The sequence below is a fragment of the Phaenicophaeus curvirostris genome, chromosome 1 (genome assembly GCF_032191515.1).
Source record: "Phaenicophaeus curvirostris isolate KB17595 chromosome 1, BPBGC_Pcur_1.0, whole genome shotgun sequence".
NCBI classification, from domain to species: domain Eukaryota; kingdom Metazoa; phylum Chordata; class Aves; order Cuculiformes; family Cuculidae; genus Phaenicophaeus; species Phaenicophaeus curvirostris.
The window spans coordinates 138534561-138559892 of record NC_091392.1 but is presented as its reverse complement, the minus strand read 5'-3'; the positions used below and the strand labels follow the sequence as shown (position 1 = coordinate 138559892).

At 45.9% G+C, this 25332-nt stretch overlaps 1 protein-coding gene across 3 annotated transcripts; it reads left to right on the top strand.

Moving 5' to 3' along the window:
• The first annotated feature begins 5782 nt into the window (after nucleotides 1-5782).
• On the top strand, nucleotides 5783-24284 carry LOC138716794 (regucalcin). 3 transcript variants are annotated; one of them, XM_069849972.1, is made up of 7 exons: nucleotides 5783-5863; nucleotides 10526-10690; nucleotides 14312-14494; nucleotides 15719-15934; nucleotides 17438-17569; nucleotides 22117-22271; nucleotides 24010-24284. In XM_069849972.1, exons 2-7 carry the CDS (start codon nucleotides 10528-10530, stop codon nucleotides 24058-24060), a joined length of 900 nt encoding a protein of 299 aa, XP_069706073.1. In that variant the 5' UTR covers nucleotides 5783-5863; nucleotides 10526-10527; the 3' UTR covers nucleotides 24061-24284. The 3 variants fall into 3 exon arrangements, with proteins under 3 accessions (XP_069706073.1, XP_069706074.1, XP_069706075.1); XM_069849973.1 differs by lacking the exon at nucleotides 5783-5863 and adding an exon at nucleotides 7615-7637; XM_069849974.1 differs by lacking the exon at nucleotides 5783-5863 and adding an exon at nucleotides 8604-8617.
• The last annotated feature ends 1048 nt before the right edge of the window (nucleotides 24285-25332 follow it).

Sequence of the window (25332 nt, the reverse complement as noted above, 5' to 3'; positions counted from 1 at the left end):
CCTTCTGTCTCATCCCTCTTCTTTGCACACCCACAAATGGATACGTGCCAGCCAGCTATTGCCGTGTGTGTGCAAAGGGCAGATCAGTGCAAGCAAGTTCCCAGGTTGATATTTTGTTGGCTTTGCGTGACCTGTTGCTGTAGTTCCCCCGGCTCCCACAGGCTGGTGCTTGTGATCTACCTTGCTGGCAGAGAGGAGCTGCTCCCTGCTGCCAGAGCAGGGAAGAAGGCAAAACTGAGGAGGAAGATGGAGAGAAAGGAGCAGGTAGAGCTTCACAAATCGATCCATTAGCATTCCCTCCTGTCCTGATCGGCTTGGTAGCTGGCAGGGTTCAAGAGGGGCAGGGGATTTGCAGTTTGTGCGCTGGAGGCAGCAGTGACTCTCCTGCCTGCAGCAGATCAGGCAGAGGCACAGCAGGCTGAGTGGCCAGCACACATAGGGCCTCGCACACGGGCAGGAGTGGCTGAGCAGGTGGATTCAGGCAGCCCAGGAGCTGAGCTGGAACTGGGTTGGGTGAAATGGAGCAACAAGTCCCTCAGCTGAGAAGAAAACGGGAGTAGGTGGGGAAAAGGGGGAAGAAAAAAACCATAAAAGTGCATACAGAAGAGAGAAAGCATCAGCACTTGAAGCAGCAGTAAGTGATAGATTGTCAACTGTTTTTCCGACCTACGTTTCTCCTTCCTTATTAAAGGACTTCTTGCAGCAGATTTCAGCAACAGACTTTTTTGTGACATTCTTACTGGCAGTCTCCCATTCCCTTTGCAAGTACAAACTGCTTGTGGAGGGGATGTGGGAAAGACGGTACCAAGGAAGAAAATTGGTATCCCTATTATTTGGAAGCAGTTGGTACTGGTTTGAGGAGTCTTCACAAGTAAGTGTGGTTACTGGTTGATGGTAACGGGCCAATCTTTCACAAGCACTAATAGGGGCTGTGCGACGGTTCCAAGCACCATTGTTTCTGCATTTATGCAGGGAAACTCTTCTCAGCTGTAACTTGCAGATGTCATTTGTAGAATGTTTACTTTGCACCATGAATCCCAAACCATAGGAGGAGGAATTCGCAATGTTTAGCTATTAAAAAACAAGCCTGAAATGTTCAGTTGATTTTGATGCGTTCCATGACCAATGAGTAGGCCTAGGCACACAAAGGCTGCGCTGCAGACACATGATGTGTATCTGACATCTGGGAGGGACCGAGCTCTACCAGGTGTTCAAAGCCCTCCTCTGTGAGCTGCAAAGATAATCCAGTGAAACCAGTCATTTCGATTGTTGTGAATTCTGGTGACCCCGGTATTTGTGAAGGTTTAGCACTGCAGGGAATTTGACACATCTATTGGGAAAACATGCTTTTGATGTGAATTAATGAGCAAAAGAAAGCTGCTTGCACAACCTGTGAGGCTGGCATGCAAGGGAAAATATACTGGGGAAGGGCAGGGATGGAAAACAATGGCCTCGATGCAGCTTTTTTAGGAGGAAGTGAAGACTCAGACTTGTGGGTTCTGGTTTCCTAAGAGATGCCCTGCTATTGCTGCTGCTTCTGAGTTTTCCTTTATGCCAGATTCATAGCTGACCAGGATTTTCCCCATCCTGAGGTGCAGTTCTGCAACACACTTGTCTTGCAGAGACCATCCTGGGATAACTGCTCCCAGGCTCCACTCCAAACCAAGCCAGCACATCTGACGACTGCTGTACTCTTCTGGAGCAATGCGACAGAAGAGGATTAAAGTTGATGGCAAGCACAGCTTTCTGAAAGGAGATGTTACGTAGCAGTTGGACAAGTTGTTTGAAAATAGCAGATGTGTGTGCCTATTCCTGTTCCTCAAGTTAACCCCTCTGCAGATAGTTTGGATAAGTCTGTGTGACTGTGTTTTTGTGTAAGGAGAAGCAGCCTCGGATATTGGCACATTAGTTTCCCTGCTTCTGTGATTACACATTCCAGATAATCTCTCCGACAGGCTGCATTTCACTGGGACAACCTCCTGGATCCGCCTTGCCCTGCCCTTTCTCTGAGACTTTTCTTTTGTTTCAGGCTGGGCAGGCTCTTCCCTCCCCTCCCATTGCTGCGGATCGGCCTCACCTAGGCTGCCTTATCTAAGGCATTGTTTTAAATCTCCAGGTAGGCTCCATAAACCCTCCTCGAGACGGTTTTTTCACTGTTTCTGTTGTTTTTCCCCAGGTGCTGCCTCACCCCTGGGAAGAGCACTGGGCAAGGCAGGGACAAAATGGGTGTTATCACAGAGTGCAGTCACAGCTCTGAATGGGTTGGCCAAATTGTTGGGCCAGTGTCCTGAGGAAGAATTTCAAACCTAACCCAACAGCAACATATAAAGGAAGATGCCTTCAAGAAGACTCCTGGTTATGTGAGAGTCCGTGAGTTTATAAATCATAGAATCACCAGGTTGGAAAAGACCCATCGAATCATTGAGTCCAACCATTCCTATCAAACACTAAACCATGTACCTCAGCACCTCGTCCACCTGTGCCTTAAACACCTCCAGGGAAGGTGAATCAACCACCTCCCTGGGCAGCCTGTTCCAGTGCCCAATGACCCTTTCCATTAAATATTTTTTCCTAATGTTCAGCCTGAACCTCCCCTGGAGGAGCTTGAGGCCATTCCCTCTCATCCTTTCACTTGGGAGAAGAAGCCAGCTCCCTCCTCTCCACAACCTCCTTTCAGGTAGTTGTAGAGAGCAATAAGGTCTCCCCTCAGCCTCCTCTTCTCCAAGCTAAACAACTGACATCAAGCTATGCGACTCCTCTGATTTTCTGTGGACTTGGCAACCACAAGGGGTTAATGTGGCACAAGGTGCCAATAGAATAATACCTATAGAAAGAAAATGTTTTGTATACCATTTGGGAAAATGCCTCTGGTTACACCTTGGGAAGTGCATGCCCTAGTTGAGGGAATAGTATATCTGGGTAGGTGAGTGTGTGTGTGATAAATCACTAAACTCTAGCCCACCCCCTTTGCCTGAAGGCAGGAGTCTGGCTGCATTCCTTTGTAGTTCATTGCTCTTATCTCAGAAGGATGGTACTGAGTAGTTTGGAAATTCCTTCCCTGTGATCATTGGCATTTTAGTCTCCATTTGCATCTGGTTGAGTTGAGACCAGACTGAAGTGGTTCCCCTCCTTCAAAACTGATGACTCAACCATTATTCTGTTATCTCTAAAATGCAGTAGGGGCATTGCCTTACCATTTCCATTCTGATTATTCCTTCTACAACAAGGCAGCCGTCTCTCCTGTCTTAAGGAAGCACAGAGGCCAAAAGTCAGTCAGATAACCAAGTCATAGTTTACCCTCATTACAAACAGCTAGTACAGAAAACAGGTTCCTTTCAACGTGTCTGGTTGAACTCACTAAATTAAGCTCAGCCACCCCAAGCCATCAGTTAATTTGAAGTTTGCTTCTGATTTGAGCCTGAAGAAGGGCTTGGGTGTCTGAAAGCTGCAAACACTAAAAGCACTGTTGCTGAAGCAGCTACCTGAATGAAAGATGCTGCATTTCCCTGAAGTCCTTGGAGGCTCTCGCGCAGCCTCCATTGTGGCTATAATTTTGCAGCTGCCATTACTCATATCAATGCTCTTTTTATTTATTTTATTCTTTTTTTTCATCCTGAGGCAAGCAAAATGCAAATTTGAGTAACGTGGGGTACAAAGAGCAGAGAAGTAAAGCATTAATGAAAAACATCTTGGCCAAGCTCCAGCGCTTGCCCTTTCTGAAGGGCCCTGTTCCCCAGCTGCCCCAAGCACAGAGTGGAGAGCTGGAGAGGCACAGGCTGGACACTCGAGCTTTGTGAGGCAGCTTGAGGTGGCAGGAACTAGCACTTACAGGTGCTCCTGTGGCAAAGAAGTTGGAGGTGCACGTGTGAGAGGTATTGTGAAACACTTGAGGAGAACACCTAAGCATCTCACACCACTGTAAGCACACGTGTTATATGATCTTTCCTAGTAGTGTGAGATGCTTAGGTGTGATGTTCTTAGGTGTGAGATGCTTTTTTATGAGACCATGGCCAGTTGATGAGAAAAGAAGTCTGCATAATAAACCAGAATAAGTAGAGGGTGCTGTTGCTGGTTCTGTGAGAGAAACTGGAGTTTTAAGGTTAAATGTTTCAATGATTTCACAGTAATTCGGTGCAATCCATTTAGAAAAAAGATTTCCCATTTAAGATACTTAATCCATTTTGCATCAGCTTCCATGACTGTGATAGCAATGGGTGTTGGATTTGATGTAACATATAAATTGACAGGCACAAGTCTGCTGTTTAACACCCTCGTGCCACCTTCTCCCAAGGAGACCTTTGCAAAGCAGGAAGATTATGTACTTGAACTGCATGAGTATTTCCATACATGACTATGATCATCCAGACAGGTAAACAGCTCAGACTTCGCAGCAGTTTGAGCTCTCCTGGACCTACTTGTTGCTTGATAACAAATAAAATCCCAATCTAGACGCGTGAGTCAATTCCAAGAACTGTACGTGGCCCAAACCAAGTGTATGGCAGGGCCAATTCTTTCTTTCCAGCCAGCTAATTGCGGCAACTGATTTTATATTTCTACCTTTGTTCTTGCTTATCTGTTGGGTTTTGTATTTTGGTGATTGTATTCATATATTATCTACTAGTGGTGAATTCCCACATACTTACTGTGGTTGCCCTGAATGGTATAGTAGTAGGGAAGCTTACACTGGCATAGTGGCTCAGAGGGGTTCCAGAGCCCTTGGCTCAATCCCTGCTCTAGGCTGCACTTTGCCCAGCTGTGGAGGAGGCTTGACAGGCTTCATGCAGTGCTTAGAGGCAGCTTTAAGATACGGACACCTGATACGTGGTATTTGCTCTTTGTACCCAGCGTGGATAAGGCTGGGTGCAGCCCTCCCACCTCAAACCAGGGAAGAGGACTGACAGAAGTAAATCCAGACATGAGAGGTGAAACAAAACCAACAAAGATGGGTCTAAGAATAAAGAAATTGCAGGATCAGGCTCATAAAAGCAGAGAACAACTGGGGCCTTCCAGGAATCAGCATAAGCAGAAAACCACTTTCTTTTTATAACTCTTGAAATCGTCCAGCACCCCTTCTTGCCTGCAGTCCTTAGGAGTGGGGGGATTTTTCCAGCTCTGTGGCACACAGGACCATTCTCCAGAGCTGCTGAACAATTCCTGACCCTCGAAAAGGCTAACAGCTTGTGGCAGGCTCAGGGAACCTGCAATCTGGGTGAAGGTTGTGACTTCACCTTGCGGGACCTCCCATGATGCCGATTTACTCCTTGTGCTCTTCATAATTGTGGCAATAAGATTCCCCTTCCCCTGCTTCCTGCAAAGCTGGAGGAATAAGCGTGCAACGTGCCCTACCACATGGAGTAAATGCTGGGCTACCAGTCATTTCCTTTGGAAGCTATGGAGGTGCTGCGTGTACTCCCTGTTGCTGGGATTTTGGAAGCCACAGAGTAGACATTGTGGCTGCGATGCAACGCTGGGAAGTTCCTGTTGGGGAAGCCACATGGCAGCAGCAGCACCTTCAGCAGCCGTCTCTTCCGTGCTCTTCTCTCCCAAAGCGAAATTGTACTGGCAGCTGATGCTCTCTGTAAGGGTAGCCTCCCATGAATTCCTCCCTGCTTTACCTTGCCGGGATTATTCATTACAGAAAAGACAAAGCAAGAGTATTGTCCCACGTAACTAGAGATTGAAGTTCAAAATCTTTGGCACTTTAGAAAAAGACCAGAGTTTGTATTGTAACCTGGCACTCACGGAAGCTGTTAATTTTCTCCCAAGGTGTGTGTCAACACACAGCTTGTTTTGATGCCTCCAAACCATTCTGGCAAATGCCTAAGGCAGCAAGGAGCAGCGACTGGCCAGGTGGGTTGAGCGTGTGAGTATCTCCTGGAGCTGAATTCAGTAAGGTGAAGTGTTGGCTGTGTATCCTGAACAGTCTCGTAGTGTGCAAGGACAATGGGAGAGCAGCAAATGTGGCCCAGCCTTTTAAAAAGTGACAATTGCATTTCACTGCACTCACAAATTCTTAGTGAATTCTTTTCATACTTTCATTTTTTAAATCTCTGGATCTTCTTTCCTTGTTGTAAAATGTATGAAAGAAGCATTTAGTTCTGGAGGTTGTTTTCTGTGTTGTCAGTCACTAATAATTTGCTTGCCTCAGGTCTGAGATTAAATCCTGCTCTTTGTTGTACAACATCACATCAGGAAATAAAAAAAACCCCAGTGTTAAGCACTGAAGGAAGGCTAATGCCAGCCTGTAAAATCAAAGCCTGACTGCTTAGGTAAGGTGACAATAAGTTAATAAATACCATGTTAGTAGCCCATTGAGGGAAGCCTGCATGAAGCAGGTTGGTAAGGACGTGTAGCCCATGAACTTTCCAGATATAGTACCAAAGGAAGAAAATGTGACCAATAGCATCTTGGCTCCTATCAGAAACAGTGTGGTCAGTAGGGCTAGAAAAGTGGTTGTGCCCCTGTACTCAGCATTGGTGAAACTGCACCTTGAATCCCATGTTCAGTTCTGGGTCCCTCACTACAAGACACTGAGGTCCTGGACCGTGTCCAGAGAAGAGCAACAAAGCTGGGGAGGGGGCTGGAGAACAAGTCCTACGAGGAGCGGCTGAGGGAGCTGGGGTCGTTTAACCTGGAGAAGAGGAGGCTGAGGGGAGGAGACCCTATTGCTGTCTATGACTATCTGAGGAGGTTGTAGTGAAGTGAGTGTTGGTATCTCCTCCCAAGTGACAGATGTTAGGATGAGAGGGAATGGCCTCAAGTTGTGCTAGGGGAGGTTCAGATTGGATATCAGGAAAAATTTCTTCACCAAAAGGTTTATCGGGCACTGGCAGAGGCTGCCCAAGGAGGTGGCGGAGTCACCATCCCTGGAGGTGTTTAAAAGATGGGTAGACGAAGTCCTTAGGGATATGGTTGAGTAGTGGACTGGTACAGTTGGACTTGATGAACTCCAAGGTCTTTTCCAACCTAGGGATTCCTTGATGCAAATGTAGTCAGGGTTGTGAGCACCTGCTGTGTGAATAAAAGTAACTCAGTAAAAATGCTTGACAGGAGGTAATTGCCAATAGAAGGGGATATGATAAGGAACAGAGATAATCTGTTATAGGAGCTGTGAGGGGGCTGCCCAGTGAAAGACCCCAGTGGGTGCTGTGCGATCACGGGTGTGCGGTGCTGGGCTGTGACCCTTGAATAGAGGGGCTGCTAAAACTGTCAGCTGGAAACAAGAGTCTGGCTGGACTTTTGGAGCAGCCATGTTAATCCTGGTCTTCTACGATGGGGCAGCGAGCCAGCCTGTGCCTACGCAGTGTACCCCAAGTTGCCAGGAGAAGAGATGCAAGAAAGATGCTGAGCCATTTGGCTGAAGTAGTTTTTATATCACCGATCCCTACAGGGATGAGAGAATCAAAGTCAAAAGGCAGTTTGTTATGGGACGTTGAAGGGGAGAGCTGGCCAAGTTGCTTTTTGCTTTATAACTTGAGGTTTGGGAGCTGTGGCAGTCGTAGCACGGAGACGGGCAGGGGCAACAGGGAACCGCGTGTGGGAATTGCGATGCTGGCTGTTTGCCTGGCACCTTTGGAAGCTTTTGAGGCAAGAGAAGCAAAGGAGGGCACGGCACACTGAAGGCACTAGATTCCTTGGTAACTACGGAAATGTTGCAGAAGCTGTGAAAAAAGTTGCGGGGCTGGGAGGGACAAGGCTCAATGGGCACCTAAACCAAAGCAAGGAGAAAGTGTGGAGGAACCAGGCCTTTTGGAAAGCAGCCCCTCTGGAGAGGAGGGAAACCTGGGTGCTGCAGAGAGCGATACATTAAGTGGTTAGTATTACAAAAAGTGGAACATTTTTGATTTAGTAATCATATTTTTTTTGAAAGTTAGACAGAATGTCCCTCTGATAGCACATTTTCTTTCAGACAATTTTTCCAGATGCTGTCCATTCTTTAGGGATCTTGTGTGAAGTACGATCCGTGCTGAACAGATGCGTCTTTTCCAATGATCCCCCCTGTTTGCAGCCTTTCCCGTCTCAAGTGCAAGGTCAGGCAGAGCTGGCTCCGAAGCTCCAAGTCAGCAAGGGTTTTGACTGTTGTGAAGTTCATAATAACGTTAAATAACAGAATATGCATAAGGTTTTTGGGAAAATGTATCCATCTGCGTGTAAGTGGGAAATCCGCTCTGTCCCAGCTCTGGTCTCGCTGCACAGGATTGATGGAAGTTGCTCCCTCGTGTTTCCCAGCCCTGATTAAAGGATGCTTGCTTTCCAAGACCCCAAAACGCGCTTTAGAGAGTTTATTTCCCGGCATTTTCAGTACCGAGAGAAACCCGTTATCCCTTCTCTTCCTCCCTGCAGCTCTTGGAAGAAGGAGCGCAGCCCTATCAGCCTCTGCTGCCCGGGCTGCGCTCCATGGGGAGCATCCCAGCCCGCATCCCAGGCTGCCGGGGCCAGCGGAGCCCCCAGGGCCGGGAGGGGCTCGGCTCCAGCCCGGGGCGGGGCGGGAGGCTCCATCCCAAGGGAATCCGAGCTCCCAGCGGAGCCGCCTCCGCGCTATAAGAAGGGGGGGGGGGGGGGGGGGGGGCGGGGGGAGGACGCGAAGATTGGGCTCCCGCCTGCGCTGGGCACACAGGTAGGGCCGGCGGGGGGGTGCGTGTGCGCTTTATCGTTATCACGACTGTTTTCTGTAGGTGCGTATTTAATGTCCATAGAACCGAATAGAGGCGTCCGAGCGCTCGCGGCCCGGCGGGGGCGGCACCGACGGATTTTCCTGCCCGTCCCCGGCTCCCCCGCACCCTTGGGTCCCTTTCCTTTACCTTGTTTTTTTTCCCAGCCTTTCCCTTTCTTTCTATTACGCTTCCCCCCGCTTTTTCCCCCGCGGGGGTCCCCGGTGATCCCGAAAACGCCGGGAAATCAGCTCTCTAAGGCTCGTTTTGGAGCTTTAGGATGCCAGCAGGGCCCTTTAATCGGGGCTGGGCGACCTCCACCCACCGTGTGCTCCCAGACAAGAGCTGGGACAGAACCATTTCTTACTTACATGCACGTGGATGCATTTCCCCAGAAAACTTACGCACCTTCTGTTACTCTCCAATGACGAATTTTAATGTTATTATGAGTTTAACAACAGTCAAACTCTTGTTGGTCTGGAGCTTTGGAGCCAGCTCTGCCTGACCTTGCGTTTGGGGTGGGGAAAGGCTGCACACAGAGGGGATTGTTGAAAAAGAACATCAGGGATCGCACTGAACACAAGGCATTATCATAGAATCACCAGGTTGGAAAGGACCCACTGGATCATTGAGTCCAACCATTCCCATCAATCACTAAACCATGCCCCTCAGCACCTCATCCACCCTTAAACACCCCCAGGGAAGGTGACTCAACCACCTCCCTGGGCAGCCTGTTCCAGTGCCCAATGACCCTTTCCATTAAATATTTTTTCCTGATATCAAGCCTGAACCGCCCCTGGTGGAGCTTGAGGCCATTCCCTCTTGTCCTGTCCTGGACATCATCCCCAAGGAATGAACAGTGTCCAGAAAAAAACACTGCCTGAAAGAAAATGAGGCACAACAACCCTGTGCAGTGCTACAGACTAGGAGAAGTCTGTCTAGAAAGCTGCCTGGAGGAGAGGGACCTGGGGGTGTTGGTTGACAGCGACTGAACATGAGCCAGCAGTGTGCCCAGGTGGCCAAGAAGGCCAATGGCATCTTGGCTTGTATCAGAAACGGTGTGACCAGCAGGTCCAGGGAGGTTATTCTCCCTCTGTACTTGGCAGTGGTGAGACCGAGAGAAGAGCCATGAGGCTGGTGAGGGGGCTGGAGAACGGGTCTTACAAAGAGCGGCTGAGAGAGCTGGGGTTGTTTAGCCAGGGCTGTTTAGAAGAGGAGGCTGAGGGGAGACCTCATTGCTCTCTATAACTACCTGAAAGGAGGTTGTAGAGAGGAGGGTGCTGGCCTCTTCTCCCAAGTGACGGAGGACAGGGCAAGAGGGAATGGCCTCAAGCTCCGCCAGGGGAGATTCAGACTTGACATCAGAAAAAATGTTTTCACAGAAAGGGTCATTGGGCACTGGCACAGGCTGCCCAGGGAGGTGGTTGATTCACCTTCCCTGGAGGTGTTTAAGGGACGGGTGGACGAGGTGCTAAGGGGCATGGTTTAGTGTTTGATAGGAATGGTTGGACTCGATGATCCGGTGGGTCTCTTCCAACCTGGTTATTGTATGATTCTATGAAAATGTGCTAGCAGAGGGACATTCCGACTTAAAAAAAATACAGTTACTTAGATGCAACTTTAGCTTAAATAAAAAATACTCTACTACTTGCAATAGTAACCAGTTCTTGTATGGGTGGGGTCTGGGAAGGGCGGGCACAGGGTTGGAAGCACAAAGTGGGCAATGGGTGCTGGCAGTGCAAATAATCTCATTTGCTCTGTGCAGGTTGAAAATGGGGCCCTAAACCAGCTGCAGACACAAATGCTGGTTTTCACACCTGGGGGTTGGTTTTATTGCGTGCAGGTAGGTAAAACCAGACTGGTTTTCCCTACAGGAATGTCGTCCATTAAGATTGAGTGCGTTGGCAGCGAGAGCAACAGGCTTGGGGAGTCGCCTGTTTGGGATGAGAAGGAGAGCGCCCTCCTCTATGTGGACATCACGGGTCGGAAGGTGTGCCGCTGGAGCTCCGTCACCAACCAAGTGCAGGTCGTCTCCGTGGGTAAGGAGCAGCTGCAAAAACCCTCTGCTGAAGGAGCATAAGAGTTGTGCGTCCTTGCTCTGACTTGGCCCTGTGACCCTGCCAAAACAGGCAGGACGCCTGTAGGTGATGCTGCATGGTGCTTGTCTTCATAGAGTCACGGAATAGTTTGGGTTGGAAGCGACCTCAAAGATCATCCAGTTCCAACCCCCCTGCTATGGGGACTGGTAGCACAGCCAAGGGAGTGGACAACTCCCATTTTCTGGGACAAGGAAATTTCTCCCTAAAACCTGACCTTGCTTGACCAAAGAGGTCACCGAGGTTTGTGCTGCATGCAGAAATGAGTACAGTGACTGGCCACAATTAGTCCTGAGAACTTCTCTAGTGATTTTGTGCTACTGGATTGCATTTGATCTATTTCTCTTTCCTGTAAATTATTCTCTTCTCCTCCTCCTCTGTCCCAGAGGTAAGGGTCACCAAAACTCTCCTCTGATCTTGATGTCTGTGGGAGTATTGTTGCTGATTTGGATGAACGGTGCCTGTAACATCTGATTTATTAGCAAAAAATCTCCCATAGTGATTTAAGAAGTTTTTTTTTTTAAGGTGACAATGTCACCAGCTAAAGCCTTTATAGTTTAAGTATTTATTCCAGAAAGCAAGAGGTGTGCTAACTCTCATGAAGAGTTGCAGATTTAGTTCTGGATCTGGTACTACATAAATATTTGTCTGAAGACAATTCCTTAAATGGGGTAGGTAATTGGATTTATTAATTTCTCATGCTCATTTACGCTGTGAAAATAACTTGCTTTTGCTCACCTGCAAGCTCTTCCAGTTATTCACAGTAAATTGATCTGAACTTGTCTGCCTTTCAAATTACTGTAGTTATCATTTTTAAAATGACAGAAGGCCTGATACTGATTTTGGAAACATTGCTTTCCAAGCTTATTTGCTCTTACTTTAGCTGAAGGAGTGTGATTCTACCTACCTTAGCCCCTGCCAACTCGGACATGCTCTCAAAGGTGTAATATTTCACATGTGGCCTCTCTGGAGATGTAGAAGTGTTAGTAGCTTAAGTAGCTACTCTTTTTTTTTTTTTTTTTTTTCCCCTAACTTCATTCTGTTTCCTCTGCTTAGTAATAAATTGGATATAATTAATAGCTGTGCCTTTGGGAATACCATGACTTAAAGACCAAAAAAACCCTAATAGCTAGAGTGCCACGTGATTAAATTGTTGGGTTGATGTCCAAAGTGGAAACTGAGAAATTACTCATTACTGAAGCTTATGGAGAATTACAACAACCCCACACTTAGCAACAATTTCAAATGCCCTTTTCAACTCCCCAGGGAAAACACCACTCCATACATAACTGTGCCTGAGGGGAGACCTTATAGGTCAGTTTTCTGTTTGGCATAAAACAGGACTGCAAATAAATGAATTTCTGTGGGCACTGCTTAACAAAGCCACCTAGGGGGGCCGTGAGATCTGCTCACTCGTGCTGTATCTGTGCGGTGAGCTGTAGGGTGGCAGTAGGGTGGCCATATCCCTCTCAACAGCCTGATAAACCACTGTCCCTGGGCTGCTTTGTCAGGAGGGCACGGGGCCCTTCTTGTGGCTGTAGGGATGCCCTGGGGGGTGAGGCTGCTGGTCTTGGGGGCTGCTCCCCCCAGGGTGGGAGGAACACCTTGGGGCAGCCCTGGTGGAAAGGGAGCCATTCTGGGAGAGCAAATGGAGCGTTGTATTCCCACGCTCTGCCAGCACAGCCTCTGCTGCCAGCACAGGCAGAAAAGTGCTTTTATTGGCATAGTTACTGGTAATTAGACAGCAGCAAAATGACTTCGTTTGGCAGGTGCCACACGTGGCTGAGGGACCCTCTGTGCTGACGTGGGAAGGGGAGGTGGCACCCACCAGCATCTGCGGGTCCCAAACCGCTCGCAGCCTCACGTCTCTAGGTGAAGGACTTGCTGGAGTGGAGCTTCCTATCAGATGTGTGGCTGGGGTGTTGGGGGCGACTAGCATTTAGACTTTCAGCGTGGTGGGACAGCTGCTGGGGCTGCGGAGGGAAGGGCTGGCCTGAGCCAAGCGCAAGCAGCCAGAAAAGAGCAGCTCCTTTTGGCAGCAGTGGTGGCTGGTAGCGATTATGAGTGTTTGTGAGACTATTGCCTAATTATACCTTTGCAAAGCTATGCATACCAGAAAGGGTTTAGACTTCAACTAGAAAGTTGGCGTTTAGTCCCATGCATGCTCCGAAGTCTTGTGTGTTAAATACTACCCCAGATTTTATTGCACTGTTTAAAGTTACTGTTCCTTATATTGTGCCAGGCTTTTACAGAATTATCATCTTCACAGTCATTTATCTGGTTTTTGGTGTGTTGTTTTTTTTTTTCCTTAATTCCTTTATAATAACCTGCAATTGAGGTTTTATAGTATAATAGCTCAAATAAATGTAAGCTAACCATGGAGCGTTTACTAATTTTCTGCTTTGCTTTAACTCCGCCGCTCCTTGGTGTGGTTTTGGTGCTGCTGGAGGTGTGTCTGATCTGCACAGCAGACTGTGGTGCAAAGTGTGTCTCCCCTGCCCAGCGTGACCTGTCCCAGGGCAGAGACACTCTCTGCTGCTGTCAGTTATGACCAAAAGGCCGTGCGGGGCTGGTTTACTTGGGAGCTGTGCTAAGCAAACATAGCTGCTCCAGAGCTCTTGTGGCAATCCGTTCTTCCCTTGGGGAAGGGGAACTCACTCAGTAACGTGTTCTGAAAAGTTTATGTGCCTATGTCTGTCCCCCTTTTTATGTTTTTTAAAGTACATAATCTTTACCAGCACATGCTTCTGCTGGCACTTCTGGGAGCAGTGGTAATACTCAAATTCCCTGAATTTGTGTCGCAGGGAGGCGATTCTCTTCATAGCACTTTCTGTGTGCTTTAAGTATGTTTCCTTCACATGTAAGTGTCCATTTCTCTGTATTTAAACATCAGTTTTGTTGGCAGAAAATAAGTTGTTTCTCTTGCCATGGTCTGAGTTCAATGTGACTGCATATCTTGAGTGGGTAGGAAACTTTCCCTCTGTACTCGGCACTGGTGAGACCGCACCTTGAATCCTGTGTTCAGTTCTGGGCCCCTCACCACAAGAAGGATGTTGAGGCTCTGGAGCGAGTCCAGAGAAGAGCAACAAAGCTGGTGAGGGGGCTGGAGAACAGGCCTTAGGAGGAGCGGCTGAGAGAGCTGGGGTTGTTTAGCCTTGAGAAGAGGAGGCTGAGGAGAGACCTTATTGCTCTCTACAACTACCTGAAAGGAGGTTGTGGAGAGGAGGGTGCTGGCCTCTTCTCCCAAGTGACAGGGGACAGGACGAGAGGGAATGGCCTCAAGCTCCACCAGGGGAGGTTCAGGCTTGACATCAGGAAAAAATATTTCACAGAAAGGGTCATTGGGCACTGGCACAGGCTGCCCAGGGAGGTGGTTGATTCACCTTCCCTGGAGGTGTTTAAGGCACGGGTGGATGAGGTGCTGAGGGACATGGTTTAGTGTTTGATAGGAATGGTTGGACTCGATGATCTGGTGGGTCTTTTCCAACCTAGCAATTCTATGATTCTATGAAATAAATGTCTCTTCATAGCACACATCTCTTTTCCTTTTCACCCTGTTTCTAGATGCTCCTGTGAGCTCTGTGGCTCTCCGGAAATCTGGGGATTACATCATCACCCTGGGAACCCGATTTGCTGCTCTGAAATGGAAAGAGCAGCAGGTAACCACCATTGCACATGTGGACAAGGATAAACCGAACAACCGTTTCAATGATGGGAAAGTAGATCCTGCAGGGAGGTATTTTGCAGGTACGCTGCCAGTGGTTCCTTCCTTCTGCTGCTCTGTTTGGTTTTGGTGACAAGATGCAGTGATCAGTTATGGATGCAACAAGCGTTTGTTCATAATTAAATGGTGGGGATTTTCATTGTTTTCTTCAGATGGAATTTAATCCCATTTACAAGTCTATTTTTAGCACCTGGACACCATCCTATCTGGCCTACATTTTTAGGAAGAAACCCACTATTTAGAGCCTGCCTGGTTTAAGATGGTGGCCCTGCCTCCTTCTGTTTTGAATACTCTCAGGGTGCCAATAGAAAATACTTTTCCAGCAAGAAATTTATAGTATTGTAGGTTTTGTTCTTCATAAATCAGGATTTATAGTTGGTATTTCTAAAAACTACATGTCTCTTCAGCCTGGATGAAAGAAGGCTCGGAGAGATCTTACACGTGTGTAAGTGCCTGATGTGGGAGGAGTAAGGAAGAGGGAGCCAGGCTTTGCTCGGTGATGTCCAGTGGTGAGAACAGAGGCAATGGGCACAAACTGAAATTCAGGAAATTCAGTTTAAACCTAAGAAAAATCTTTTGAAGATGATCAAATAGTGAACACATTGTCCAGAAAGGCTGTGGAGACTTCCATCTGTGGAGATACTGAGGACTTAAGAGTGCCCTGTGCAGCCTACAGCGGCTGTTCCTGCTCTGAGCAGGGGCTGGGCCCAAATGGTCTCCAGAGGTGCTCCATGATCCTGCCCTCCTGTGTTTTAAAACACTGTTCTATGCATCTGCCCTGAAATTGTGTCCCCAGGCTTACCTTAACTTGCTTTTACCCAGCCTATCAAGAGCCAGTCTCAGCTTCCAAGTTCGAGCCACAAAGATCAGATTTGGTTTTGAAGAGGCTTTAGTAACACCCATTCTGAGGAAGGAGGAAATTTTATTCCAATCTCTCTGCTAGACATTAAGATTTGTGGGAAGTTAAATGCTAAGTATACCTTAATATTTGAATGACTGAATAAAACGTTTTGCAGAAATCGCGCTGCTCACTGTTTCTGCCATAGTTCAGCAAGACACCAAAAGATTTACTTTGTTGTCTGGTGCTAAAATCTGCCTTTCTTTTTTGCTTTTAACTCAATTTCTTCCTCCACATTGTGTCCTTTTATGATGGCAGCGTGGTCATCATCATAGCAGTGGGCTGCCACCAAACCTGGAGGAGAGCCAGTCCACTCTGAAACCCCTTTCTCCCCTTTGGCTCTGTACAGGTACAATGGCTGAGGAGATTCGACCTGCAGTGCTGGAAAGACACCAGGGCTCTCTGTACACGCTCTTCGACGACCTCTCAGTAGTGAAGCACTTTGATCAGGTGGACATTTCTAACGGGCTGGACTGGTCACTGGATCACAAAACCTTCTTTTACATTGACAGTTTGTCCTACTCTGTGGATGCCTTTGACTATGACCTCCAAACTGGAAAAATTGGTATGAATTTTTGTATTCTAACATAATCCTTTGTGGCTAAAGGCTGTGATTTCCATTCTGGTTATTATGCAGACATGATCAAAGTTTTGGGAGGACTTCCTCAGAAACCTCTTCAGAACAAAACAACAGAAGCTGTATTAACATTCATCTGCGCCTGCGTAGGCTCCTAGCTCAGACTAGTCGGAGGCTGTTGTTAATATTATAAAGTATTTAAATGGCGTGGCAGAGTTTGAGTCCTAATCTACACTACTATTACTAAGCTCAGCGCATATCTGATCTGTCTGTGTAAAGAGGGTGAAGTGTTTCTTGTATGACTAGATTTATGGGGCTCTGTGTTTCTTATTCCTGGCAGCGTAAGCAAAGTAACAGAAAAGTTTGTAGTCTTGTGCAAAACCCCCGGTAGCTTCTCATAGTTTTTTTTTTTTCACCCTGTTTTGTTTTTTGAAAAATAAGCTCTTCAGTGAAGATTCTGCAGACAGACTAAAGCAACAGCAGGAAAGCAGTAACTCAAAACTCTTCTTCTTTCATTCATTTAAAACAAAACAAGCCCTTAAGGGCTTCTGCAAGCTTGGGCAAAAGAAAAATTCCTATGACTTGGATTAGTAATCTGCTTTTGAGTACCCGAACTGCAATATTTTGCTTTAAAAGGATCCAGTCAATTTGATATTTAGTTTTAAAACTGTGAATTTAAAGTCTTTTTAGGTGTGTAGCATTTTGTCCCAGTGTCTCTCTGCTGTGGCTTACAACTGAGTTTTTCTTTCGGAAATTGAGTGGTTCTCCTCTCTCTCTGTCTCACACTTGCTTGCTTTCTTTGGGCGATCTGACAATCCCCAGGAGCACAAAGGAAACTCATTAAAAATATTGCTACATATGAGAAACATTGAAGCTGTCAGAGCATAAAATAAACAATGTTGGAAAGTTGGTTTTAATTTTCTTTGATAGGAATGGATTAAAGTTCAGATAGAGTTTGGTTTGAAGTTGACAGAATACCTTTGAACTTGATGGTTTTCCTAAATCTGTGTTTATATAAACTCTCAGCTTATATATCTGAAGGTCAGTTTTGTGTTGTAACAGTGATTGTTGGCACGTTCCAGCAATCTGTTTGAAAAGTCTCCAGTTCTCTGACTGGAAGCGACCCATATTTCAAATGATCCAAGCTGCTTTTAGAACAAGTAATTAATTTTCTGATTATATGTCTCATTAAATTATTCAGTTATTCATTTAATATTGTAAGTAGGGAGCATGAGTGGTGCACTAGGAAAGTAAATCAGAAAAAAAGATTATACTTCCAATGGATAGAAACCGATCCACAGGCTTTCACGCTGAGAAAAAACTTTCTCAGGAAACAAACAGGTCAGCAGATATGATCTCTTTCTTAAATGTGCAAAGGCTCAGGACTTCAGTACAGGTTTTGAAAACAACAGAACAAATAACTGCTGGGCTGGGACTGATAAAAATGTTAACAACTGTCTCAGTTTTGTTATGTTTTTTTCTACCCTTCAGGCAACCGTAGGAGTATATACAAGCTGGAAAAAGAGGAAAGCATTCCTGATGGGATGTGCATTGATACAGAAGGCAAACTCTGGGTAGCTTGTTATGATGGTGGGAGAGTGATTCGTCTTGACCCTGAGACGGGTGAGTCCTTGCAAAGGGTGGGCTGGAATTAGAATCATAGAATGGTTTGGGTTGGAAGGGACCTTAAAGATCATCCAATTCCAATTCCCCTGCCATGGGCAGGGACACCTCCCACTAGATCACGCCGCTCAAAGGCCCATCCAACCTGGCCTTGAACACCTCCAGGGATGGGGCAGCCACAGCTTCCCTGGGCAACCTGTTCTGTGTTTTTTTTTTAAAAAAAGAGGAAACAAAAGGAAAGAACAAGAGAAGTTTTTTCCCCCCTCACATAAATGATATATCTGCTATTTTTTTTAAACAATACCTTTTTAAAAATACGATTGTATGTCCCTGTTATCCAAAGTTAGCTTTGTAGATCAGTTTCCTTTTCTTCCCAGCCTTTGTGGTACTGGAAAAGGTAAAGTTGCTGAGATTACCATTAGACTTGTGAATTGTTTGAATTAGCATCCTTTTGCATCCTCCAAACTTAAAATCAGAGCTTACCTCATTGATATATATAAAAGTTGACTTGAGCCATTTTTTGCCTTGTTTATTCATCACAGTATGTTATTTCAGGCAACCTGCTGAGGTTAATACAAGTCCCACATGACAAAGATGCCAGCAACGTTTTTTTTTATTGTTGAAAAGTATTTACACAGTGAATTTTGCAATTAAAATAATAAAAAGTATTTAATGAATTCCACAGCATTTTGTCATTCCCACAGTAACATCTTGGGTGTGCCTGTTGTCTAAGCCTGTCGTTCATTGCTGCTCTCATTTGGATTTTGGTGGTCTGCCAGGAGTAATTACTCTGGGTAAAAACACATGCATAAAGCACTTGAGAGAGACTGAACCACACTGTCTGAAAGGGGCCAGTGGGTGAGAATGGGAGCATGATTTTCACAGATCCCAGACAGCTCAGGTTTGCATAATGCAGCATAGGAGCAACTGCACTGGCTTACATCTAGGATCTCTTGAACCCGGGTCCAGCCCTAACAGAAACCTTGGGGTTTTGTGGGCCTAAAGATACAGGGATGCCAGCATCCCTTGATGAATACACCTGCACCAGCTGGGTCAGGCTGCAGCCTCTCTTCTGACTCTGCTGGAACCTCCTGCTTGAGGCTGTGCTTTACCCCTCACCTGTTGATTTGTGCTCATCCAAGCTCTGGTCAGCCTGCAGAATTTCCTCCTGTCCTGCATAGTATGCACCCCAACCCTAGGAGAGGGAAGGTCCAGGTAGGTGATCCCAGCAGCTCTGGGACCTGTTTCTGGTCCCACATCCTCTCCCTGTTGTGGGCTGAGCACTCCTTGGTGACCTCATGGAGCAATGGACTCTACCTCCTCTCTGATTCAGTGTTTCTACCTTTTTTTCTCCCTTGCTTTCAACTTCTTCCTTTTTTTTTCACTTGTTTTCCCTTTCCTCCTCCCGTAAGCATCTGCTTACAGAGTAGTGTCTGTAAGCAGATGCACAGGGAGACTGTAAGAATAGGGAAATCAGAGTACATATTCCTAATGCATTCCCAGCTTTCAACTATGCTTAGCTCAAGGTCTTTCAGAGCTGGCTGTGATATCCATGTATGGCTAACTGGCAGTGGATTTCCCAAGTTTCTGTGAACTTGTTCTGTCTACCCTAGTCCGTGTAAAACTTCCAGCACCCACAGCGAACAGTAGCAGGATGTTTCATGGACAGGTTATGTGTCCATGTCAAAAGAGCCACCTTCTTTGTGATCATCTCATGCTTATCTGCCTCCTCTGTACTATCGTTTTAAAAGAATACCTAAAGGCTGCAATTTGTTGAATTCTGAGTGAGTTGTAGCTATTCAGGGAGATAACCCAGACAGGTGTGAGGAGAACTCCGTGAAAGCCTGTCTTTCAACACACAACAGGTATTTAGTGTCTCTTGAAGGCCTGTCAGCCAGCTGCAGATAAAGAGCTCGTCTAAAGCACGCGAGGGATTTTCAGGTTTCATTGACAGCAGAGCTTGAATTGCATTTTTAAGGGAATGGATGAGGAAACTTGTTTGTTTGACATCTTTTCTACGTGAAGGTTTTGAGGTTCTGAATGAAGCAGCTTTTCAGGTCTAGGCTTCTTCAGCCTGGGTAGCTGATACCTTTAGGTTCAGGATGTGCTACAGGAAAGGCTGTGATGGCTGATCCCACTGAGTTTGCAAAGAGCTCAAAAGAGATGTCTAACTTGTACATTGCCAAGTCTTGTCTTACCTTCCAGTCACTTAGTGACCTGCTAGTTTAATGTCATCATGTCTTTTAATTAGGAAGTAAATATTTTCCAATTCTTCCCAATGAATTATTTTATATCCTTTGATTGTACAGGGTCTAAAAGATCTGCTAAGTTTCTCTTTTCTACAGCTATCAAACATAGATAAGCGCATGTCAGATGGATTTCAAAGCATCCAGGTGCAGATTTTCTTGCACCTCCAGAAAGGTGTCTCATTTTAGAGCTTTGTAAATAGTATCTTTCAGGCTGTTATCTGCTGAGACCACTCTGCAAGTACAGTCAGGGTCTCTTCCCTTGCCCCTGGAGCTCAAGCCTTTTCTCTGACAGTGGATATTTTTTCCCTTTGAATATCTTTCCCACTCATTTTCTCCCAGACCTGATGTCAGCCAATTTCTAGGGTGACCTCTGGAACATTTTATAAGCCACCATGTAGCCATGTGATCTTTCCACCGCTAGCTGATTAAATAACAACAAAATGCTGCTAAAACCAGTTGTCTCATGACTCATTTTGGTCCTTGTCACTCACAGGTAACAGACAGGATTACTTCTCTCCTAGTTTTATAGTTATTTTGAAAAAACTGCTAGTCTCAAGGAAGCAACAGGTAACCAGACATGCATGTCTGATAATCTAAACACCATTACACTGATTTTGATTTTTCACTTTGATTTTTACTTTGGTCATTGTTGCCAAATAAGCTACTTATACAACATCAGGAAACCCAGAGTGCTGAAACTTCCCTGGTGGTTGTATACAAGAGGCTCTTTCACCACTGCTCCCTCATTGTCTTCTTTTCTTTATTTTGAGATTAAGACAGTTTGAAAGCGTCCAGCCCTTGTGTCAGGGTTTTCGGTGAAACAAATGCAATTCCCTCTTGAGTCCTGTATTCTGGATGGACTGGTTACATCCATACTACTGAGTAAAATGGATCAGGAAACATCCTTTAGTCCTGCACCATACGGCATATTGTAGCTTATTTTGCACCGACAGGCTGTTTTCCCACACCAAACCAGACCCCAAACTGTCTCTGGGGAGCTGCATACCCACCTAGGTGAGCAAATACTGTGCCAGGACTACACCAGTGACTTAATGATGTGGCTTTGCTCTTGTCTGTGACTGTGCCTGTGCCCTGCTTAGTGTTGTGGTACAAATGAAGCTGTTTGGTCTGTGCTTTTGTCAGTTCGTTGCAGTCCTGCGAGGGACCAAGGCACGGTTTGTTATATAAGGGAAAAGATTTTAGAGCACATAAAAGGGGAGGCAGGTGCTTGCTTTGATAAACACCTCCTAGGAAATAGTACCCCACTCTGAAGTTGCCCGAAAATTTCTCATAGGTGTTAAGTGGGGCAAACTTAACACTTTTTCTTTCTCCTTCTAGGGTTCCCAACACCAAAGCTACTCTCCTGCTATCGCAACACATCACTAAACAGTTGGTTACTATAAGGGGACCAAGCCCCACATGCAATGGAGAGGCCAGGGAAATTACATGTTTTGTAAGAAGATTAATGTGCTTTAGCATTATTTCCAGAAAGAGAGATTCTGTTGTTGCTAAATAAAATAGACACAGTGGGCATAAGCCCAGGAATTTTATAAAAATCTGCTGTAAGATGTCTTAACAGACTTTGGATAAGGCTGGAGGCAATCTGGTTACTACTGTTATTAGGGCAGTAGCTATTTGTTGGTGTAGCTAAAGTGTGTACAATTATTTATGGTAGCTCTTGTAAACTTTATTTGTGTTAATTTCTTGTAAACTTCGGGCATGTCCCATGATCCCTATTCTATGCAAGCTTGATTTGAAAGGATACTGCAATTTCAGGAAAAACTTCTAGGAATTATTCTTCGTTAACTGCAGGCAGTAGAGGTGTAGCACGAGGTATGCCTCAGTAGAGCTGCGTGCATTCTGCTTGCTCCAGGCTTCCTTTGTAGTTAAAACTAGGGAAGTCAGCAGGTCTAAGGCATGATTCATGTGACCTATTTTAGGAAGGAATTGTATCCCATTTCCATTGACCGCCTGGGCAGCCTAGATGATGAGCTTCCGTACGGATGCCTGCACTGTGGATGTTAGCATTTAATTAGATGACAGGCTGGGTTTGGGAGTGGGAATTGTTTGTGATAATTGAGAGTGAAACTTGTCAAATGATGCATTGTCAACATGTGGTTTGCAGAAGCCTGGTTTCTCTTTGTTGTGATGCTCACCAGTACGCTGAGACTCAGCATTAGCCTCCTCTGCCCTGGTACCTGCTTTTGTGGAACACTTGGCTCCATGCCCATGATAATTTGTTTAAATTCCTTATAGTAAATAGATGACCAGGAAATGGCATGCATGTTTTTTCTCCAGGAAAAAGACTCCAGACTGTGAAACTTCCCGTTGACAAGACAACTTCCTGCTGTTTTGGAGGAAAGGATTATTCTGAAATGTATGTGACATCTGCCAGTGACGGGATGGATAAAGAGGGGCTTTCATGGCAGCCACAAGCTGGCAGGGTTTTCAAGGTGAATTATTCCTTTTCCTTTTATTTTAGAGGACAATTTTTTTCTCTTCTGCATTTAGATAGCAAAACAATTGCAGGAGTGATGGGAAGCAGGAAAAGAGTGATTGTTAGAGTATCAGTCATATATGTTAAGCTGTTGTCTGTATTTTTGGTTCCTGTTGCAGAACCAGAAAGTCAAATACATTTAGAGATTTGAAAATACTTTCAGGTTTAAATTTGTGACAATGCTGGTACTGCAGATTTTCTGTGCTGTCATCTCTTTCTGTTGTTTCCCCCTCCCAATGCAGTTCGAGTTTTCTGTTTATTATGGAAAGAATGTATAATTACTCCTGCACCTTAATCAATGGCAAATAAAAGCATCTGCTTTTATTTGTTTTCTAGTTAGTTATAACTAAATTATCTCTTTAAAAATTAGTCACCTTAGGATTTTTTTTAAAGCCCTGCTCTTCCATATAGGTGAATACCAAAGGTTACATTGTGAACTGCAGAATTAAGGCTTAGTAGTATCTAAGAAAAGGCTTTTTGGGAATGGACTCTGGCCTGCAATTGCCTGGCTTTAGAGAAAGGCCATAGGTTGAAGTTTCTGGCTGTGATGAGCTGCTGTGTACAAAATATAGTAGGACGTCAAGCTGGAAGTTGGAGGACACAGTCCTTTCCTAAATTAAAGCATGTCTGGTTGTGGGGAGGGGGAAGGAAATGCCAGTGACAAGTGGGGTTCCCCAGGGCTCAGTGCTGGGTCCAGCCCTGTTCAATGTCTTTATCAATGACCTGGATGAAGGCATCGAGTGCACCCTTAGCAAGTTTGCGGACGACACTAAGCTGGGTGGAAGTGTCGATCTGTTGGAGGGTAGGGAGGATCTGCAAAGGGATCTGAACAGGCTGGACCACTGGGCTGAGTCCAATGGGATGAGGTTTAACAAGGCCAAATGCCGGGTCCTGCACTTGGGGCACAACAACCCTATGCAGTGCTACAGACTAGGAGAAGTCTGTCTAGAAAGCTGCCTGGAGGAGAGGGACCTGGGGGTGTTGGTTGACAGCGACTGAACATGAGCCAGCAGTGTGCCCAGGTGGCCAAGAAGGCCAATGGCATCTTGGCTTGTATCAGAAATGGCGTGACCAGCAGGTCCAGGGAGGTTATTCTCCCTCTGCACTCGGCACTGGTGAGACCGCTGCTCGAATACTGTGTTCAGTTCTGGGCCCCTCACCACAAGAAGGATGTTGAGGCTCTGGAGCGAGTCCAGAGAAGAGCAACGAAGCTGGTGAAGGGGCTGGAGAACAGGCCTTATGAGGAGCGGCTGAGAGAGCTGGGGTTGTTTAGCCAGGGCTGTTTAGAAGAGGAGGCTGAGGGGAGACCTCATTGCTCTCTATAACTACCTGAAAGGAGGTTGTAGAGAGGAGGGTGCTGGCCTCTTCTCCCAAGTGACAGGGGACAGGACAAGAGGGAATGGCCTCAAGCTCCGCCAGGGGAGATTTAGGCTGGACATGAGGAAAAAATTTTTCACAGAAAGGGTCATTGGGCACTGGAACAGGCTGCCCAGGGAGGTGGTTGATTCACCTTCCCTGGAGGTGTTTAAGGCATGGGTGGACGAGGTGCTAAGGGGCATGGTTTAGTGTTTGATAGGAATGGTTGGACTCGATGATCCGGTGGGTCTCTTCCAACCTGGTTATTCTATGAGTCTATGTCTGGTAGCAGTGAATTATTGCACTCATCTTTTTTTTTCCTCTCTTTTTTTTAATAGATAACTGGGCTAGGGGTGAAAGGAATCGCACCGTATCCATTTGGAGGTTAAATGTACACTCTTCTGAACGGATTGGAGAGGGCTGATGTAAGCAGGACAAGTTGCTGATGCTGGTGTTCAGCATCTTTTGCTTTGAATCTTAACACAATTATAGTATCTCATCAAGAGAGGATGAAAAACTACTGAAATACATGGAATATTTTAAAACTGGTTTTTTTTTCCCTTTAAACTCTTAGTTTAAATATCTGATGGTGCTAAAAAGACTCTCACCCTAATAATCTACTGAATATTGTAACTTTCTTTTGTGATTAAACAGTGTTTTAATATCTTTTCATTTTATTGTTTATTCTCTTGTTTTGTTTTCAACTGATGCTATTTTGATTTATCGATTGAACTACTTGTAGTGTCTCTCTTGCATATTTTCAAAGTTCCTCATAAAATATTACATTTGTAGTTACTGCTGCTTTAACTGGAACTTCTTTTGTCCCATGATGTTCTCAACAATTGAAACATTAATACCCATTACTGTGCATCTGCATCTTCTTTTTTACATTACATTTTCAAGGCCTCAGCTGTGGTTATGCTTAAATTAACTTGGATTGGCTGGAGCCAGTCATTGTCTCTCCCCACCACACATCATTATGCTGCTCATTTTTATAAATGTAAACCCAAACATTTGGGATCAAGAGCCTTATCTTTGTCCATCCTCTGAAGATCTTGAGCCGTTAAGGCAAGATATGTGATGGCAGGAGAGCATCAGGCATTCTCTGGCCATTGGTGTTTAAAAGAAAACACCATCTGCCTGTACCTCCTGCTGAATCAAACTCCCTCAGAGCAGCCAGAGAGGCAAGAGGAGCCCACGTACCCAAATGGTCGCTGCTTCTACAAATGTACAAGAAAGGGAAGCTTTACTGTAATTTCTTCTTGGTGTGTGTTGTCAGTGAAAGCTTATTCACTGGATTGCTTTTTTGCTGGTAGCTTCAGGCCTGCGTGTGCTGAAACAACTGCAGTGTAGCTCAGTTGGCTTTTAAACTGCAGATTTTGCTCTTGATGGGTTACACGTTCCTGTGTAAACCCACCAATTGCCAAGAGAGCCGGTGGCTGTGTGTCTTCTCTGCAGGTAGCTCCAAGAATTGCTACAGTACGGTTTTCCAGTGCATCCCAGCAAGCCCGTTGGAGTTAGTTTCTCTCTGTCGGAGGGTCTGTGTGTCTGCTGTGCCCCTCAAGCATGCAGTGGGCAATTGGGAAACTGCCTGGCCCCTGGACCACATCGAGGTGTTGTTGCTGCTCTGAAACAAGGAGTGTGCAAGTCACCATATTCCT

What these genes read in the sequence shown, in the direction of transcription:
- LOC138716794 (XM_069849972.1), top strand. Translation starts at nt 10,528, where the DNA reads ATGTCGTCCATTAAGATTGAGTGCGTTGGCAGCGAGAGCAACAGGCTT. An exon ending in CCTCCAAACTGGAAAAATTG is followed by an intron (nt 15,935 to 17,437) that starts GTATGAATTTTT and finishes TCTACCCTTCAG; the next exon opens with GCAACCGTAGGAGTATATAC. An exon ending in TCGTCTTGACCCTGAGACGG is followed by an intron (nt 17,570 to 22,116) that starts GTGAGTCCTTGC and finishes TTTTTTCTCCAG; the next exon opens with GAAAAAGACTCCAGACTGTG.